Source organism: Syngnathoides biaculeatus, chromosome 17, assembly GCF_019802595.1.
Source record: "Syngnathoides biaculeatus isolate LvHL_M chromosome 17, ASM1980259v1, whole genome shotgun sequence".
Lineage (NCBI taxonomy): Eukaryota > Metazoa > Chordata > Actinopteri > Syngnathiformes > Syngnathidae > Syngnathoides > Syngnathoides biaculeatus.
Window position 1 is genome coordinate 7,792,208 of NC_084656.1, and position 20,937 is coordinate 7,813,144.

Sequence of the window (20,937 nt, forward strand, 5' to 3'; positions counted from 1 at the left end):
AAAAAGTACTGAAACGTTCAACTGTTGGACATGTCATGTGCATTCAAAAGAAAATGTTAAAATAATTACTGGGCAACAAGGAATCGAATACATAAAACGGGCTTACATAATCAGAATTTAGAATAAAAAGAACTGATATTCAATGACTGGTAAAGTAATTAAAACCTGGGAAATTTCCAGAGTTCAATATTTTCAATAAGAAAATACTGTACACGCAAATATAGGCTTGTAACCATTTACCCACATCTTTCACAACAGATAACCACAGGCTGTCAAGGTAACGTGTCCCAACATTAGTGTTTTCTGTTTTTAGATAAGAGGAGCATCAAGAGGCCCCGTAGCTCATTGGTTTGAGCGCTGGTTTGGTAAACCAGGGGTTGTGGGTTCGTATCCCACTGGGGCCTCCACTCCCTGAGAAGGGTTGCGTCAGGAAGGGCATCCGGCGTAAAAATTGTGCCAAACATATATATGCGTTCATCTGAGATGATGCGCTGTGGCGACCCCGAAAGGGACAAGCCGAAAGAAACAGACAGATAAGAGGAGCATCAATAAGGACTGCGTTACTGCAAGTTCATTCATAATGTGAGCATTTTTTTTTCCCAATGGTCTAAACAAAATGAATACACTAGAATGTTTCAAATATCCAATGCTGATTCGGTCAGTGATCTGTGCAAGCAGTCAAAGAGAGAACCTGAATTATGAGAGAAAAAAAAAAAAAAGCATACCTAATCACAAGATAATTTGTTTTTGTTTTATTGGTGGCGTCTTCTAGCTTGATCAGATGACAAAAAAGAGAAAAACATTTCATGACATGTATAAAACTGCAATCAATTGATGGACAAATAGCAGTCAAGGCTTTGGTTCACTTTCTTGCAAGACCAGAGTCACATGTTCTTCAGCCCATTGCTAATGTTACTTGATTAGAAAGTTTTACCCAATTCTAAAAACACATTAGCATGATCAATATGTGCATGTGTACTTTCTTGCCTTGTCCTCCCCTCATGAAAGGCTACAACAACCTTCTTATTTCAAAACTAGAGACATTTTTTTCACTTTAACAACTTGGAGAAATGAGAAAAGCAGACATCTTTTGTTCCTAGGTTATTTGGACAGGAGAGTAAAATGAGTGCACCAATTGTAAATAAAATAAAATAATATAAAATAACCATTGAGCAATGTTTCCACTTCTTACGAACCCAAGGATAGCGCACTAGAAGGACTACATTTAAGGGAGGAAACAATCAAGCTTGTGCAGTACTTCACAGTTACAGAAAATGTGTTTGTTTTTGAGAACACAAGTGGACGTAAATAATCTGAAGTGACTGCAATGAGTAATCAGAATGTTGGCTGAGCACTACACGGTGAAATATTTTTGATTTGGACGTGATAAATGAAGCTGAACAAAAAAAAAAAAAAAAGGAAAAAAATGTAAATTACCATAGATGATTCATTATTGTAGTTTCTATAATTGATGGTTCCATAAGTGTGTTGGGTATGTTTTGTATTTAGGGCCGGCAGCGTTGGATGAATCTTGGGTAAAGGCAGACATCTCTGATGTGGTGTCTGTTCAGCAGCCAAGTGAGGAAACGATCAAGACCCAGGCCATAACCACCGTGAGGACATGTGCCGTATTTCCTCTGAAAAGCACAATGAAGAAATTCATAGAGCACAAATTGTAAAAATTCTAATTTAGTTAAAGGAGCAAAAAATGTTCCCAGAAAGCAGTCAGTTACCTGATCAGTATACCAGTAGTACACAGCAGGGTCAATTCCCTCCCTCTTGTAGCCCTCATACAGATCCTCAGTATCCCAGATACGCATTGAGGCTCCGGCAATCTCTCCCACGTTTGGCATTAAAACGTCAACCTGCATGGGGGGTGGATGGGTGTCAAGGTGGCACGTAATTTTTCACAACTTGAGAGTGTTTTCAATTTCCATCGAAATGTCTTTACAGGGAATTAGTTCTGTAATGATTTAATATTCAGTTAATGTGTTGGCTAAAAGTAGAAGTCAGAATTGTTGAAACAGTCATTGTGCTTGCTTTTGCATTATTAGCAAATGCAAGTTTTATGTCATTTGGATTCTTTGTTGTAAGCCTATGTGATATTAGTCTGAAGTGTATGCACCAGAAAGTCAGCATTTTGGCACAAACTGTATCCTAATATAATATGATAAAGGAAACAAGATGTCCATGTCCATTTTCCAAGCCGATTATCCCCATAACTGTCATGGGAGTGCCTGAGCCCATCCCAGTAAGCAATGGGCAAAAGACAGACTACACCCATATTTTAGAAAAGTAGGTAAATCACAGTTCATTTTTCACAACCCCACGCTATCGTGGAAATATTTCTCTTTTTTAAATTGATTTTTACAATATACAGGCAAGTTAAAAATGTTGCACACCTTCAGTTTAGAGAAACACTGACCTAACTGGATACAGAGGCAGTGTAATTAAAAGAAAGTCCCCTACTAAGTCGACATTACAGCAAAAGGTGCACACTGTAGGTGTTGAACCAATTGAGATCGTTGGCCTTGGCAGAGTTCAGGACTTAAACTTTTAACTGAAGCCAGTCCGACAAATAATGGTGCCTACCGACTCAGTGAGCCGTCTGTCCTCAGGGCAACGCTGCATGTAGAAGGACTTGATCTCAGCTGGGAAACGACAAAGCAAAATGGTTTCATTGATGGCGTCCGTCATGAGCCTCTCGGGGGCCTCAGGGATGTCCTGAAAGCACATTGACAGAAAAGACAAATGAGAGGGAGGTTACCTGGATTGCACTTTCACTATAAAAGGAATTGATTGTTGAGCCCAGAAAATTATTTTTTGCAATGAAGTCAAATTTTAGTACGTACAGAACTAGTCCTACGTTCCGATAAGCCCCGTATTGTCACAGTTTCGGAAAATTACATATTTGCAAATTTCTTTTGTAAAAACATTTTTACATAATTTGGGGTTCCAGTTAAAAAAAAGCCAACATCATGAAATCAAAAATTTATGGATTAATGATCAAACAACAAAAAACAACTGCCGTGAAAAAACAAGCACAGCAAATGATCTCTGAGGTTGCTATTATTACAGGAAGTCCAATGTGAAATATTAAATCATTATTTGGGGTGCAATGTCTAGTGTGGGTGCTAGTCTGTTTGTTGGGTATTCTGCTCTTTTAAATCCCAGGTCCCCACATGTTTACCAGAATGTTTTAGTGGACAAAGGATCTGTATGGAAATGCAGACTTCATCTTCCACCAGGACTGGGTTCCTCCCCATTACGCCAGAAACAATGAAACCTGGTTTGATGCCCATGCCATCACAGCGCTTGACTGGCCAGCCAACCTGTCGGCTCTAAACCCCAGTGATAATCTATAGGGCAGGAGTGCTCAATGTGTCAAACGCAAGGCAATTTTGGTCGAACGTGTTACAGCATGCCCCAAAAAAGACATCAGCCTAGCGTCCATCTCAACGCTTGATTCAGGTGTGGCAGATACGTCAATGGCACGCACAAGAAGGCGCGTTCTACTAAGATGGCGTCCTATTTACCGTCTTCCTTTTGCTTTCTCCACGGCAGTCGCGGCAATGCAGCGTTGTCTGTGTTATCCTTACCTCTCCAAACTCATAGTAGGTGCCATCCTCCTTCTTCACATCGTGTTCTTTGAGCCACTTGATGGCATCAGAGTAGTTCATCCTCTTGAATGGCCTTTTAGGTGGTTTGAAGTCCTGAAGTTTATCAGAAAATCAAAAAGGACCATTATAATGCAATTTCTCCCTCCAAAAACAGAAAAAGTGTAGGTAATCGAGCTTGGTACCGGGTTGATGTCATGAAGTAGTGGTGCAGCGGGGGATTTTAGAACTCGGTCCACAACATCACACACCAAGTCCTGCACTTTCTCCAGCAGGTCCTCAAAAGTTATGAAGGGACACTCTGCTTCAATGTGAGTGTACCTGCACACAAATAAACGGTAATGCTATATCATAATTGACATTTTTGTAATGTGAGATTTTTTTAATGTATTTCTCCACTGTATAAATGTTTTTTTTGCCTGCTATACTAGTACAAAACCAGCCAGGTTTAAGTAGGTTACAGAAGCACCTTCACTCGGAATTAAGCAGACAGCAACCACTACACTGCAAAACCTAATAATTTTTTTTGTTTGTTTGTTGTTTGCGTCCCAACCCCCCCGCAAACAATTGATGCTGTTTTAAAGTGCCTATGTATGATATGTACTGTATTTTCGCGACCATAAGGCAGACTTAAGTCTTAAATTTTCCCCAACATGGACAGGGCGCCGTATAATACGACACATCTTGTGTGCATCAATGTCCAAACTCTTTAAATGTTTTTTTGAGGGACTATTTTAATTAACAACAACGAAACATGGTGGTTACATACATAGCATACATGCAGAATAGTGTATGTGTAAGCATGCATGGTATTACATGGTGAGGCTCACAAGGCAGTGAGGAACAATTGCAATTTTACACAAGTATGCAGAAGAAGCTAGATCATTTTAGTTTTGATGAGACCATGAGTCTGAACAACATGGTGACTAATGACTTGCCTACACGGTCAGTGTATGGGGGCATGTAAGCTTCTGCTTACGTATGTAAAACTGCAATTGTTCCTCACTCGTGAGCGCCATCATGTGGTAGCATTCATGCATGCTGAAACATGCTAGCATGTATGCCAACAATGTAATTTCCATGTGTTTGGTTGTACTTCATTGGAGTAGTCACACAACACCATTTACAGATTTTGGAACTTGGCGTGCACATAAGGTGTGTATTATAGGGTGCCCGGTCTATTTAGGAGAAAATTTAAGACTTAAGTGCACCGTAGTCTGAGCTGCACATTATGTGTAGTCTTGTCTCTCCCATTGCACCAACGTTTTTTTTAAATAACTATTGGTCATCAGATATTTACAGTACTATATCAAAAGACGCAAAAAAAAAAAAAACTACATGAATACTAAGACTTGAAAATAAACTAGTCTCCAGATTCAGATATAACGTGCACAACCGTGATGTGGAGTAAATGTCTCCTGGAACTGATCGGCAAATTATTACATCAAAACCAACTGGCCGATCAGCAAGAAAGACCATTTTGATGTAATCTATCAGTCGTAAAGCATCTTTCGGTACTATTTGATCCTTCTTTGTCTGCAGTCTCCGTTTATCGCGTCTGTTCAGGCATAAAATAGTGAGTTTGTGAGTTGTATATTTTCACCTTCAGATGACAAAGTTTGGAGAGCACACCATGAGCAACAATATTGCGCCCATGTTGGGATACATACTGATTTATATCACATATGGAAAAAGTTCTGGGTCCGATACAAAAAAAAATACATTTAAATTGGCCTGCAGTGTGAACAAAGCCCTTTGTCTTATTTCTAGTCATTGTACTTAAATAAGCAGCATTGAACTTAACCTTAACCCATTGGCGTACAGTCAGTTTTTTAAAACATTACCGTGAAAAAAAGTTACTTTTTACATGATGAATCTTATTTTAAGTGTGATCAGATCAGTTTTGATGAGAAATAAATATTCTTGGTGAGATTGAAAATGTTTGCAGTATAGTGACTAACGTGCACATTGTTTTCTGGCTGCAATCCTGGGTTCACTTCAAGGTTACTCTCTTTTCATGTGGACTGAAATCAATTTCATTTGTTTTGCTTGACTGGAAAGTAGAATGGCACGCTTACTCTGCAAGGTGTCTGCGGGTGCGAGACTGCTCAGCTCGGTATGACTGAGCAATGCAGAAATTGTCGCCCAGTGCAGGTATGCACGTCTCCAGGTAAAACTGCGAGGACTGTGTCAGGAAAGCCTCCTCACCAAAGTAGTTGAAACTAAACAGTGTGGATCCACCCTCCACCTGAGTCTGCACTAAAGTTGGAGGACAAACCTGCGCAGGAAACAGGAAGATGTCAAGACTGAATTGTTGTGTCCATCAAATGAATAGTCAATAAAAGTCACTAAGCAAATAGGTGAAATGCCAACATTGAGTGTACAGTATAGTATAGATGGTATGATTCAACTGACAACAGGTTACTTTAATGCTTACAGATAAAGTGTGTAGATTGTTCATGTGTGACGAAAGTTTAAGAGAGCATTTTAATACACTGCAACAAAAGTGCAATGGATTGGGAATCAACAGCTATGTAGCCTCAAGAAAACTCACATGAAGACTAAGGATAAACATTTACATTTTCTAGGGAGTATAAAATAAGTTATTGATTTATCTAAATTACAACCAGGAAGACAATTAATGATAATTGGGTCAATATTTAATCCAATTCCTCCTTTCCGGTAAAAATTACCAAAGGCCCCATTATCAGATGTCCCTAAACGGTTATTTGAGTGAGATTTCCTCCCAAATATTCTTGGAAAAGACTCAGCACAACAAATTTTCAACATGCTTCTTTAACCCTAAAAAAAAAAAAAATCTCAAGTCTGGTGCAAACATCAATGAACCACAACAGAAGCAACATGAAGCTTACGTGTAGAATATTTATCTAACATGTATCCCAAGTCATTCACCACAGTAAAAATGACAAGGAGCAAGCGCAATGCAGTTACCAAATAAGTCAAGTTTCACGAGCTTCTTTCATTTCATCTACGTATTTTTCGATAGTCTGGATGCCTTGTGGCATCATGCTACCCTTCACATGTTAGTGTTAGTACTTTGTCAGAGCCTCACAAAAAATTGTTGGTGGAACTAATGTGTGTGTGTCAGGTACTGTGTTGGTCATACACCACACACTACAAGAGGAGTAAGGAGATGACGATTTTTCATGATTTTAAAAACTGGTTGTAAAAAAATATTCTATTTGGTGAACAGATGCTGCGTTATCAGGTAGTCTTGCTAAACTAATATGACTTCTTGTTGGTGTGCTTCACCTCATAGTAACCACGGCTGAAGAAGTGGTCCCTGAAGCACTGTGTGACGATGGATCGGATTTTGAGGATCTTGGATACATTTTCTCCTCTGATCATCATGTGTCGGTTGTTAAGCTGGACGTCCACGTCAGAGTCCTCGTTCAAAATGTTGTCAGCCCCGCCTGCTGGTGCCAGCCCAATCAGCTCCCAGAAGTCGCAGTGGAGCTCGTGGCCTCCTGGTGCCTAGTGATATTTTGACAAAAAAAAAACATGTGACAGATGTAAATAAGACTCTGGAAATGGTTTTACATTGTGAAAGAGATTCAAAAACATATCTCCTTTAGAAATGCATGGAATATATAATCTCCAACAAATGACATGGAATGTTACTGCAAAACATTTCACCGTGTTCTCCTGCTTGTGTGCATGTTAAACAGTTGTGTTTACCTGTTTTCCTTTAGGAACTGGAGTGACTATCCCATAAAGAGCTACACTGCTCTCAGTAGACAAAACTAAGCCATTGTAGCACTGACACTGGAGACAAAAACGGGACCAGTGAGTTAGTAGATGTTCATAAATTTTTAGAGATTAATATAAAAACACTTCCCCAGACATTCTCTATATTGAGCAACCTTTTTATCATTTAAAACCACATAACCACAGAGAAGAACAATATGTTATAATGAGTGATATCACTCACTGGACAAAACACTGTCAAAAAAGGATAATTATTGAAGTTTACCAGTTTATCAGACAGGACACACTGCAGGAAACCAGTGCCATCCCTCAGCACGATAAACATCAAATTTTTCCCTGTAGGTAAACAATTCAATTAAAATGGGTTAACATATTTTAGAGCGCACCGATTATACATTGGTGTGAAATACTGTTGGTCCCTTTCCCGATTTCTATTTTTTTCATGTTTGTCACACTTGAATGTTTCCCCATCATCAAACAAATTAATTACTAGTCAAAAACAATATGTAAACACGAAAGTTTACCGTTTTTAAATTCTTTTTTTTTTATTATTAAGGACAGAAAAAAAGACAAAAAAAAAAAAAATCAATATCTACATGTCCGTGTGTGGAAAAAAATATATAATTGCACCCTAAACCGAATAACTGGTTAGGCCACACTGAGCAGCAATAACTGCAATCAAGCATTTGCAACCCACACTATACACTGATAATTTTGGCCCCTCTTCTTCAGAGAAATATTGTAATTCAGCCACATTGGAGGCTTTTCAAACATGAACTTCTCTCTTTTTGAGGTCATGCCACAGAATCTCAACAGGATTTGGGCTAGTACTTCGATTAGGCCATTTCAAAGTCTTAATTTTGTTTTTCTTCAGCCGTACAGAGTTTCATTTGAGAGTGTGTTTTGGATCATTGTCCTGTTACAGAGCCCAAATTCGTTTAAAATGGCAGTCGTGAACAGATGACTGGATAATCTCCATGATTTTTTGGTAGACAGCATAGTTCATGGTACCATTATATTATTATATTCATATTTACTTTGGGTTTGATGTTCTTTTTTTTTTAAATCCAGTATTAGTTTTACGCCAGATTTAACAGGAGACACTTTAAAAAAAAAATTAACTTTTGTCTCTTCTGACCAACGAGTATTTTCCCAAGTGTCTTGGAGATCATCATGATGTCTTCTGACAAAATTTATACCAGCCTTGATGTCCGTTCTGCTCAGCAGTGGTTTTTGTCTTGGAACTCTATCATGCAGGTCATTTTTACCTAGTCTTTTTCCTTTCATGAACACTGACCTTGACTCAGGGAAGTGAGGCCTGCTATTCTTTGGATGTTTAGAAGAGTCGCCAATGTTCCCTTCTAATTTTTTACGTGTCTGAACAAACACACTAAGGCCGTGAGCGCTCCTTTTGACCACTGTGAGAGCAACACAGACGTATGCACTGTGGTCAATCGGTGTCATCCATTGAAGTTACATGGCTCACTAAAAGGTTCAGATTACATTCCCATAAGAACATTTTTAAGAACAATTGTGTTTTTGCAAACTCACACTGAAAATATCAACAAACGAAAAAAAAATACATTAGTATGCAAATACATACCAAGCCAACTTAAATATAAACTTGAAATGTCACTTCCAACTTTGTTTCATTTTTTTTAACCCACAATGATATCCCCGTATGTTTTTCTTGGTGTAAAACTGAATTATTGCTTGCACAATGCATGTTGAAAGCTGAATGATGCTCAAAATAGTTTTAAGGTTAATGTTATGTTGCCTCCTATATTTAAAATACAGAATTAGCTTTTTGGGCAATATATTGTCTGTGCTTTCATCCCCGGTCAGGCTGTGCCTAGGTGGAATTTTAACATTACACATCATCTCATCCTGCACTTTCTACTTTGGCTTCAGACCAGACCTTTCTCACTCAAAAAAGAGAAGATCTCATCCAGTTTCACCACTTTTTCTTCTATTATTCACATACCCCGGTGTTTGTAATTATGAGTGTACCCCTTTAAAATGGAGGGGGTGGGGGGTGTCAGGTAAACTAGGAAGTAGAGTGTGTGGCCTGGTGTGGCTCACTCTTTGTGAGAGGCAGTGTGCTGCCGTGTTAAACAAAAAATAAACAAACAAACAAAAAAAAAAAACACGTCGGGCTGTAGTTCACTGAGCTAGATCTGTTTTTCTCTGCACTGAAAGTGTGCGTCCATTGCGCAAATACGCAGTTGCGCAGCTTAGAGGGAACATTGGTCCTCCCTGCATTCTTCAGGTAATTTTGGTTGGCTGGCCACTACTAGGAAGCTTCACAATTGTTGTGTTGTTTTTGACATCTGTGGAAAACAGGTCGCTCCATGGAGTCCCAAAGCATTAGAAATTGCTTTATAACCTTTTCCAAAGTGAGCCCAATTAACATTTTTCTCATCTCTTCCTTTATGTCTTTAGATTTGAGAGCATATCTAGCTTTTGGCCTACTTCGCTTTGTGAGGTCGGCCCTATTTATTTCTTGATTGAGAACAAGTGTGGCAGTATCAGGCCTTAGTGTGGCTTGATAATCTGAAGTCAGGTATGATAAACCATGGTTGGTTTAACGGGGGTTAAAAAAAAAAAAAACACTTTCACACAGGGGCATTTGCCTTTGTATTTTCTCTCCATAATAAAAAAATCATCTGAACAATACATTTTATGTTTACTTATGTTGTCTAATATTTAAATTTGTTTCACGATGAGAAACATTTAAGTGCGACAAACGTACAAAAGAATAAGAAATCAGGAAGGCCACTGTAGCTATACACATGACTTGTAGTGTCTTAACCTTGTCTCCTAAGGCGATGAACCCATCCAAACACTTTAACTCTCTGACCTCTCTTTGGTCCTAGATGACTGATTTTTACCTGGAAAAACACAATTCAAATTAGTCCACATAAAGAAAAGCAAAAGGGAAGCTGAAAAACTCTACCAAATGCATCCCACTTCAGCAACATATTGTCGCTTGGTTATCAAGATTCCAGTGATCAAAAAGCAATTATGATTTTGGATTTCTTGTTGTGATGAGGAAAAAATAAAATCAAAGACCAACCGTCTCAGGCTCGGCCAAACTGGGATCCTTTTCAATAATGATTTTCTTGGCTTCCTCAAGGTTCTTCTCTCTCCTCTCACTGTCTTCTGCCTGTAAAATAAGGACCAAAAAAAACAACTGTCAAGACTAATCAACAACCACAAAAAAGGATTATACACATGCGTGTATATTGCATTTGCTTATGTTAAAGGGTAAGAGACGCACACACCTCCTTCTTGTCTTTCGACTCATTCTTGGCCTGTTCACGGTGAAAAGCTTTCTTTGCATTCTTCATCTGTGTCTTAGAAATCACTACCCAACGCTGACAGAAACAAATAAGGTATCAAAATACTGGAAGTTACCACCGTCAGTGATATACAATAGCTACAATTTATTCATAATACACAGGCAATCTCGTTAGATAATGTACAGTACAATTCTTCAAAAGGTGCAGGGAATCACATTAGATAATGTCCAAAATATCAAGAGTATTACACTTACATTTAATAAAAAAAATTATTATTTACATAGTGGACAAGAATAAATGTCTAAGAAATATAAGTAGCAACAAGAACAACCAGAACAACAAAAAGAAGTAATAAATTGTCTGTTACCTCATCCTCTTTCTTTGAGTCTACATAGATTGTTGGGAATGGTTCTTGGCCAGTGAAGAGCAGAGCCTGTGAAGGGAAACACAAAAAATACAATCAGATATTGGGGTGAAAATATCGCGAATATTCTTAGCACTATTATTTTAAAAAAATGAAAAAAATAAAAATAAATGTTTCTTTAACTATTGTAAGAAAAAATTACAAAGGTCACAAAAACTTTTTATTTATTTATTTAAAGTAATATAAACTTGTATGATGTGAATATTACCTCACTGCACTCTGTTTAATGAGCATCAAAGGATTAAGTTTGGAGTTTTACTTGTTTTTTTCCCCTTCTTTTGAGAATTTAAAAAAATTTACACAATTCACATTGGCAACATGAATTTAGGTTAAAGCTTTGTTTCACACACCACTATTAACAGTGGTTAACTATTTTTACAATTGAATCATAGTTCTCAATGTCGGAAATTAGAGATACTGCTTTTTTCCAGACTGATCAAATACAATTATTCACTTAAATAACCAATAGTACTTTTGACACATAAAATTTAAATTAATACAATGGCATGATAGTTAAAAAGGAACTCTCTTTCATTCGGTCATTACACTCATGATTTGTCTAACTGTTGTAATATAGCGTCAATTAATGGTTAGGAGGATTTTTTTCACCTTGAAGTAGAAGCAAGGTGAAACAATTTTGAGGCAAGAATATGTTCAGTAGTGTAAACATTCTATTCTCATTAATATTGTGTTTGTAGCACAGGAATTAAATTCAATTTTCACCTATTCCGGGAAGCATCCTTGATGGGTACTATCTAGGGCTCCAATGAATACCATAATTTCTCGTGTATAATGTACATTCCCCCCTCCTCAAAACAATTGTCAAAAATAAAGTGTGCATGGTACATAAGCAAAGTAAAGCAATTTTTTTTAAATCGTGCATTTCAATAACCAAAGGTAACTCAGTGTCCTTTAGATGATTAAAAGGATGTGAAAACAAAGATATAAAACATTTAAAATGGGAAAAAAACTATACAAATGACATGTAAAAAATGAAAAAGTACAATTAAAAACAGTGTGCAGTGCAAGAAATATTATTAAAAGTGGAAAGCATGATAAAAAAAGAAGCATTTTCAACCTGGACTTAAAAACATTCACACATGGTGATTCACCTCTGTTGGCAACTTGTGTGCAGCATAATAGCTAAATGCTGCTTCACCATGTTTGTCTTTGACTCTGTGCTCCACTATTTGATCTGAGTCTGTCGATCTCAAAGAGCTCTACTGAGTTTGTATTCCCTAAGCATTTATTTCATGTATTCAGGAACTAAATTTATTGATATATAGACCAGAAGCAGAAGTCTCAAATCTATTCTAAAGCTGAGTGGAAGCCAGTGGAAGGACTTTAGGATTGGAGTTATATGTTCTGACTGCTTTGTTCTGATCAGAACCAGAGCTGGACCATTCTGAATGAGGTGCAGCGGTTTAATGCTCTTTTTGGGGAGTCGTCAGAAGACCATAACAGTAGTCAAGCATACTAGAGATAATAAAAGCACGGACGAGCTATTCCTGGTCTGCTTCACAAGGATCTGGATACCTTAAAATAAGGCCGGTATTGGCCCGATAAGGACTTCTGATATGGGTACTAACCCATTTCTATTTAAAATGTTACTTGAAAGATTCTCTGTATGCTGCTTACCTTGAGAGGAGTCTTGAAGGGCTTCTGCTCAGAGCCATCTCCATCCTGGTCGTTACCACATTTATCTGACACATATAGTTCACCTGTGGTAGGCATGGGCAATATTTTTAGCACAAGTTCTCCAAATAACATTTCATTTGAGATTTATGATAAAGGACAGAATACGTTTTGAGTCAAATTGTTGTTGAGTTGGATTGGATATTTTTATTTTTACTATACTAGTGCGAGAAATAACCTGAACATTAACATTCTCCAAAACAAATATGGTGTCTTGTTTTGAGCCGCCATTTCTTTATAATACTCATTCATTATGATGAAATCACTCAAGGGATAACGTTCCAGTTTATTGGGTATCACTTGTTAAATGGCTTAATAATACTTCCGCGAGGATACGACAAGTACATATCTAACAACATTACTAAAACTAGTCCCTCAAATTACTCACTTACACACATCCAAAATCACGATGTGAACTTGTCAGGACAGATTCCGTTTAGGTGACTGGGTCTGGAGGTAGACACGCTTGGGTTTGAGGTAATAGAATAGTTTATTTCCCCAATACTGTAGTTCACTTGATTTATAATCATCTTTTATATTTGTTTGATAAGCTTTAACTTAAAGTAGGGAAACAATGTTCAGAAGGGACAATACTTTTACACAGCACTGTACAATACGACTAGATCCAGGCAACAGATTAGCCCGTGCCCAAATCTATTGACGTGGCGGCCTTGATTACGCAGAGAGCGAGAGCGAGAGAGCGAGAGCGAGAGCGAGAGCGAGAGAGCGAGAGCGAGAGCGAGAGCGAGAGCGAGAGCAAGAGAGAGAGAGCGAGAGAGAGAGAGAGAGAGAGAGAGAGAGAGAGAGACAGAAGCATTGCGTGGGTAGCATTTTTTCTTTCAGAGATGTCTCTGGAACACTACTGCAGTCAAGAACATACTATTTGTGCTACAGTAACAACTTTCTTTTGTCAAGCTAAACGGCCTATGGCATCAAAGCTTACCTGATTTTGGAAAAAGAAAGCACAATAATTCCTTGTGGCTCATGAAAGCTACCGAGCTGGTTTGCCAAGAGTTACTACAATAAGCACACCAGAATGGTAAGCTTGGATAAAATGTAAAGCGTTGACATATTTTCAAGCTTTTTTTTTTTTTTTTGAATGATTTTCCATGCCTTTGTAGTGTTGTGGGCATTTTAGAGCACGAAAAAAACAAATTTGTACTGCACAGTAATATTGGTGCATATGGCCACAAAAAAAGTACTGTACTTCAACATTACGGACTATCGTGTGTAACGGATAGCTGATTGCTAACAAGGTAATGAATCTCTGCATGCTAATTTAACATAGTTTACCCTCACCAGGTAAAATGAACTGTAATCACACCACAGGTAATCAGGTATAGAGACAGAAGCTGGTGCACGTTAACTCAACTCACTGAATAAACAAGCACATATCCACACACCCTGCCATTTGCCTGAACTGGTCATCAGTCAGTCACAAAGCAGATATCGACAGTCACTGAGTGTAAACTGAACCCATGCTAACTCCACCAAAGTCAAGTGAGTACACCATAAGTGAATCCAAATAAATATGTAAATAATTTATGATAACTAGACACATAATGAAATAAATATTTAATTTCACTACATTTGGTCCTCCATGTTTTCTTCTATGCCCGAGTTAAATCTATTTCAAGATGACGTCTTTCAAGATGCATTAACATTCAACGTGACTTGGGGATTTTTTTTTTTTTTTTTTTAAGCACTGAAGCCAAAATCAGTTTTAAGGCACTTTTGATGTGCAGGGACTTCAAGATCATGGCTAAAACTAATCAGTTAATATCATGACAATAACTGCAAGAACTGTCAACCACGTGATTCCCATCTCTGTTCTCAACTACGTAGACAAAATGTCCTCGTACTGTCGGCCTAATCCGCAATTTCACATTTATTTGTATTACTATCTATGTTTCTGATTCTCCTCTGGTTTGCTCTGCTCAAATAGTTGAACAGAACAAGAATTTGCAGTTGACACACTTTTACTCACTGTGGACTGATGACCATCACCAGAAAAAGTTGGCACATGCCAGTGACATACAGTTGGGAGGCTCGCTGATTAAATTTATCTTCAATCAAGGATCACAATTTTTTCTATTCATTCAATTTCCGAGCCGCTTATCCTCAGGGGCATCGCGGGAGTGTTGGAGCCTATCCCAGATTTCAACAGGCAAAAGACAGGGTACACCCTGAACTGGGGGCCACCCAATTGCAGGGCACAGAGACAGACAGTCACACTCACAATCATACCTAAAGGCATTTTAGAGTTCACAATAAAATGCATATTTTTGGGATGTGTGTATGTGGGGGGGGGGGGGGACCTCACCCAGGCATGGGGAGAACATGCAAACGCCACACGGGCAAGGCTGGGATTTGAACCCCAGTCTTCAAAACTGTGAGGCCAAAGCTCTAACCAGTTGCTCCACCGTACCCCCATTTTGCAAATAAATAAATATTTGAGCCTTTGTAGCGGTGACCGATTGGTGACCACATCTGGCACACAGATAAAAGTTGTGGGTTCGTATCTGGGCTCAAAACTTGCATGTAGCGATGTTTTCTTGGTGCTTCTCTGGCTTTTCCTGTATCCACCCACATATCCAAAAAGATGCATGTTAGGTTATTTGAAGACTCTTATCACCTTAGGTGCGAATGTGGGAGGTCTGTCTGAATATCCTCTGGCTGATGAATGGTCCAGGGTCTACCCTTCCTCTGACCCACTGTAAACTGGTATAGGCTTCAGCATGCCCACGACCCAAATAAGGGTTAGTGGTATCGAAAATGCATGGATGGAAGTTTTGTTGCACTGTCAGATCACACGCCTTTACCTGGATTAGAGGCACAAAATCTAGAAGTTGGAACAGACCTCCCCCGTTTTCTCCCATTTCAAAGACGATGTAGATTTGTGCTGTGACTTTTATTGTATTGTGATTTTTGGTTTAGATACTGAATTGTGAAATTGTCCTGATAGCATAGTATCTAGCTCTTGACTCATACTGAGGACCTCTGTTCTTAAATAACAGTTAGATGGTTGGCCATCTTAAGAAAATAGATTAAGCAGAGGAATAGATCTAGACAAAATAAAGGCTCAAGCACAGTTAAGTGTAAAGATAAGAGTAGTTTTGTGATTTCCAGTTTCAATCCATATTGTTATAAGGCTTAATAAAACTATATAATGGACCTGTGATAAAGGGTGCAACTCTTAAAACATGTATTGGCTCTCATAGCCATGAAAGCAAGAAATCACAAACTGTTAGCATGAATGATGATCATTAGCCTTATCATTTTAGACTGGACATTGTACTTTGCGTGATAATAAACAAAAAATAGACAAGACGAGAACCAGAATAAGTTTTAATTGCTCAATTCACTCAATTGATTCAAAAAACAAACGATTTATACAACAGGCAATGTTTGTTTTACATATTTTTTGTGAACAACTAAGTTGTGATATATGAATGTAGTCCACTAATGTGGCATAGATTCAGTGGAAAATGACAGCTGTGATGGGTTAGCATTTGGCAATTATTTCATTGGTGAATGTTCAGTTTCATAATCCTACCATGCAATGCATGAATGATCATTTTTGGAGTATGTAATTCACCATCAGTCAAAATGTAAAAGAATCTGAGCGCATACTTAGCACATAGAGATTCATTGCTTTCTTACCTACCAGCAGACACTTTGTCCACACCTTCAGTTTGATCCGTGGGCATACCACTCCTGGCACAGTTGTAGTGTGCCAACCAAATAATTACTTTAAAATAACAATCCAAACCAAGTACTGGCTTTGCCTCCATTGTTTGACATGAAGCTCTACAGACGGATGTGTCCTATCGCATTCGCTCCAGTTCAAAGGAATACTGTAAGTCCTCCCTCTGTGGGGTAGAAGACTACGCCTCATTGGACTGTTCTCAAGATTGACCCACAGACAATTGATGAAAGTTATCAGCAAAGCGATTTGAAACACCCTAAATCTTGCACTTAATCTAGTAATTCTCAACCAGTGTGCCGGCACACGTTTGTATGCCATATCTCATTGCTCAAATTTTTTTTTTCTTTACAAGAAATAATGTATCTTTGCTCATCTATTTATGTCATTGAGCAGAGAAAACAGAACAGAGAAAGACAGAACTAATAAATGTTCTTCTATTAGATGGCCGGAAGTACAGTAGGTAATATATCCACTCTCAATGACATTTTTCAAATATAAAATTTGTGACTTGGCTCCATAAAGGTTGGACATCACTGCCTGAATCACATATTTTACTATTTACCCTTCCTGATGTGAGCTAAAGTAGTCATACTCTGTATCAAAGTAGAAGTGTACAGTATATTTATGTGGAAATACACTTGTAAAAGTAGAAATTCTGATTCAAATTCTTCTTCACAGAGTTAAAAAAACGAAAATTCTGAAATGTACTTAAATGAAACCTACCTTCTTGAAGAGTTAAAAAAATGAAAAAAAATGAAAGTGCTAAGTATGAAAAAAAGGATATAACAGACATTAGATATGTTCCTGAAAGTTGCCTCTGGGTTATTTTCCATCAAATAACTGAAATCTCTAATCCAAATAAACTCATCATTAGCGAACAAGGGTTAGTTGAGTTTTGAGTTTTTTTCTATTAAAATATAAAATGTATAAATATTATACATAAATATGTCAGTGGAAACTGTGCCAGTGTTTGTTTTTCTCCCATGCATCACTTTAATTCATTCCGGAGGGTATCTTTGAAGGCCCATTAACATGTCCGATGTGACAGGGATGTTTTTTTTTTTGTTTTTTTTTTAGCACTTGGAGAAAATACTGTAGACTGGGTTTTGTCACCTATTGTATGTGATTTCCATCTCTGTTCTCAACTGGGTTGCTGAAATGCTTCATACTCCTGCCCTAAAAGAGCCATCATGCCACAGTTATTTGTGGTACGGGCCATCTTTCCTCATGTGGTTTAACAGAACTACCATTGGAGGTAGCCACAGGTTTTCTCACTCAAGTTGTGACATCAAATATGAAAGGCAAAGGGTCCAAAGTAACAATGAAAGAGGAACATTGAACATTGGCTCAATATGTGGAGTGCTTGGACATGAGTTGTTGAATATAACAGCGCTTGTATCCGTGCATTATTACAATTCTTGGTAATTGATCAACTGAAGTGCATCAGTGATTCTTGTCATTCTAACTACAGGCGAGGGTATTACAGTATCATTGGATGTAACTCTTTTACAAACATTAGTTCTTAGTTATGACAATTAAACCCAAAAAGTTTTTTATTATTATATTATCATGATTAATGCTACCGTATTAGATTGAACACTGTACCTCCCGTAATGGTAAATTATGTTAACATCAAAAAGATGAAACGCAACAACATGTCCCTTCTATTCACTCAGACTCGGCACAAGACGCAATGATTTATACAATGATTGACTAATATTACTTAACAGTATTTGTATGAACAATTAAGTCGTATAAATAATAAGTAATAATAATTCGCTGACGTAGTATTCTGTGTGGCAATATGAAATTTGTAATGGTTACTATTCGGGTAGTTAATATTTCTTTATTACGTCAGTTTTATAATCTTAACATGAAATACTACACTTGTTCGGCAACACGTCCATTCATCGAAAAAAATTCTGTGAACTTTTGAAAACAAGAATGACTTCCATGCTAACGGCTAACCTGTCTGTGAATGATGCAATTGGTAAGGCACTAGTGTACACATGTCACCAGAAGCTAGGTGGCTAACGTGCTTTAGCCTTCAGAGAATCATGAGTTTCTTACTTACCAACTGACACATGGTCCACACCTTTAGTTATATCCGTCGCCATATCGGCCCAGACGCTGTTATGGACTGCTGACTAATAAATACGAGGGGGGAAAAAATGCAAGAGTCAAATGCTGGATATGGTCGTCTTGTAGTGCTTGACATGAAGCTCGCACACACAAACCTGACCCGCGATTGGGATTCCCACTCGGGTTCTATCGAGGACACGCCCCACTGCAGGACGCAGCACAGTGGAGGACAGACGTTCCCTGAATCTATCACATTAGTACGAAATAAAATCAAATACGTTTGTTTTGGTTAAGTTTACGATAGGTTAAGGTTAGGATAAGGGTCGTTTGGGAATAGTGGTAAAGATATTAAAGCCTCTACGCTAAAATCACATCTTTTCCAATCTGGCTATTTTGGATCGTATTCTACATAACAGCCAATCATAGTGCATGAGTACATGTCTCGGGGCCAATAATATTGGAGTAGGTTGTACCCTGTCTACAAACTGTGTGGGAAGCCGAATAACTACGCTTTATACTTCCTCTATATTCTTCTGGGCTCGCGCGTCCGACAACGCCCACATTGCATCATACGACAAAAAAAATTTACTGAGCGTAAATGACGCGAGACCATCACTCGTGGTTGGTCAGTTTTAGTCACATGCTGTTATGATTTACTAACTGTTCGTTCCGGTTCCGCTTACACGTAAGCCACCACCTTTTTGATTGATTTTGCTGTATAATAAAGCATCATCTGGTCATTTAGGTCAAAATTTTCAAGCAGACACTGTTAAAGAGTGGCCACTGTTGTTTCTTTGGTCCTTGGTACTAAAAAAATGTTTTAAAAAATATAGGGGTACCGGAGGTGGCCATGAAAGTAGAGTAAGCGCCATCTGTGGCGTCCTAGCCAATACCAGCTGTAGCGCCACTCTTGACGTGGAAGATGAACTGCATTACATTTTCAAAGAAAAAGGAAAGCAATACAGTTCCACATGTAGTATGTTACTGCAATTAATACATGGACCTCATGAACTCGTTCTACACACTTTTCCATTAAAGCTGATTCTGATTCTGAAAAAAAAAAGGCTCCTACCCACTTGATATCCAACAGAGTTAAAGAAATCTCATTCTAAATGATTCATAAATTCCATCCATGTAATTAAGATGTAAAATAATGTACCTTTTGCTCTGTGTACTGATTTATTTTGGCACTGCCCCATTGTCAGAAAACTGTGGCGAGCTATCTGTGGCTTTATTGCTCTCAATATTGATAATTCATTTAAATTATATTGGAAGGATATGCTGTTTGGGCACGCTCATTTTACATATAGTAACAGGAAATCCAACAAAATTCTTCTCATTGTACTTCTAGCAAAATTTGACATTCATAAATGTTAATATGCTTTCCGTGTCTGCAAGGGTTTTCTCTGGGCATTCCGTTTACTTCCCACATCTCAAAAACACGCCTTAATTGGAGATGGTAAATTGCCCTCAAGTGCGATTGTGAGTGCGACTGTTGTTTGTTTCTATGTGCTCTGCGATTAGCTGGCAATCAGTTCAGGGTGTATCCTGCCTCCTGCCTGAATACAGCCACAATAAGCTCCAGCACTTCCATGATCCTTGTGAGGATAAGTGGCTCAGAAAATGGATGGATGGATATGTCCGAACCGTTTATATCGAGCCTCCTGGAGTAAATTGTAAATGTGATCCACAGACGTGCTTGTGTATGTTGATGTGACCCCTATTTGTTTCTGAAATAAAGTTTAAAAAAACAAAATAAAGAAGCCTTAATTGGTCCTGCTCAACTCCATACTTAAGTCGAAGTACAGCTCAGATTTTTTGAAAAACTAAGGCTACAAGGAAGGATTATTTTAAGAATTTATCATTCTGCTGATTAGTTTTTTTGGGTGATGAAGTGTATGAAAAAACGTATTCCTTTATTCAAGAACAGTACATAGTTTTGAATTGACAGTCTGAAAAATACACAAATATATTAATCCAGTTTGTGGTTTAGTCCATAAAGTTAGAAAAAATGTTGATAGTTATTTTCCAAAGTAAAAGAAAATGTTTGCAAATGTCTTATTTTAACATAACAAGGACATCAATTTGCTTTATTATAATACATCCGGCCACCCATCCAGTTTCCATCCATCTATCCATTTTCTTTGCCACTTATACTCACAATGGTCGCGGGGAGTGCTGGAGCCTATCCCAGTTGCCAACGGGTAGGATGCGGGGTACACCCTGAACTGGTTGCCAGCCAATCGCAGGGCACATCGAGACAAATAGCCACACTCTCAATTACACCTCGGGGCAATTTAGAGTATCCAATTAATGTTGCATGTTTTGGGGATGTGGGAGGAAACCGGAGTGCCTGTAGAAAACTCACGAAGGCACAGG

The 20,937-nt window shown here is 38.1% G+C and overlaps 1 protein-coding gene across 3 annotated transcripts; it reads right to left on the reverse strand.

Annotated features, from left to right (window-relative positions):
* Positions 1 to 737: 737 nt before the first annotated feature.
* Positions 738 to 19,117, reverse strand: nars1 (asparaginyl-tRNA synthetase 1). 3 transcript variants are annotated; one of them, XM_061801786.1, is made up of 16 exons: positions 18,719 to 19,117; positions 18,551 to 18,623; positions 12,711 to 12,793; positions 11,016 to 11,081; positions 10,631 to 10,723; positions 10,423 to 10,512; positions 10,159 to 10,237; positions 7,612 to 7,682; positions 7,317 to 7,403; positions 6,891 to 7,112; positions 5,696 to 5,895; positions 3,803 to 3,938; positions 3,600 to 3,713; positions 2,593 to 2,724; positions 1,734 to 1,865; positions 738 to 1,637 (listed from the first exon to the last, which is right to left on the reverse strand). In XM_061801786.1, exons 2-16 carry the CDS (start codon positions 18,591 to 18,593, stop codon positions 1,506 to 1,508), a joined length of 1,680 nt encoding a protein of 559 aa, XP_061657770.1. In that variant the 5' UTR covers positions 18,594 to 18,623; positions 18,719 to 19,117; the 3' UTR covers positions 738 to 1,505. The 3 variants fall into 3 exon arrangements, with proteins under 3 accessions (XP_061657770.1, XP_061657769.1, XP_061657768.1); XM_061801785.1 differs by having other exon boundaries at positions 18,714 to 19,117; XM_061801784.1 differs by lacking the exon at positions 18,719 to 19,117 and having other exon boundaries at positions 18,551 to 18,707.
* Positions 19,118 to 20,937: the final 1,820 nt, after the last annotated feature.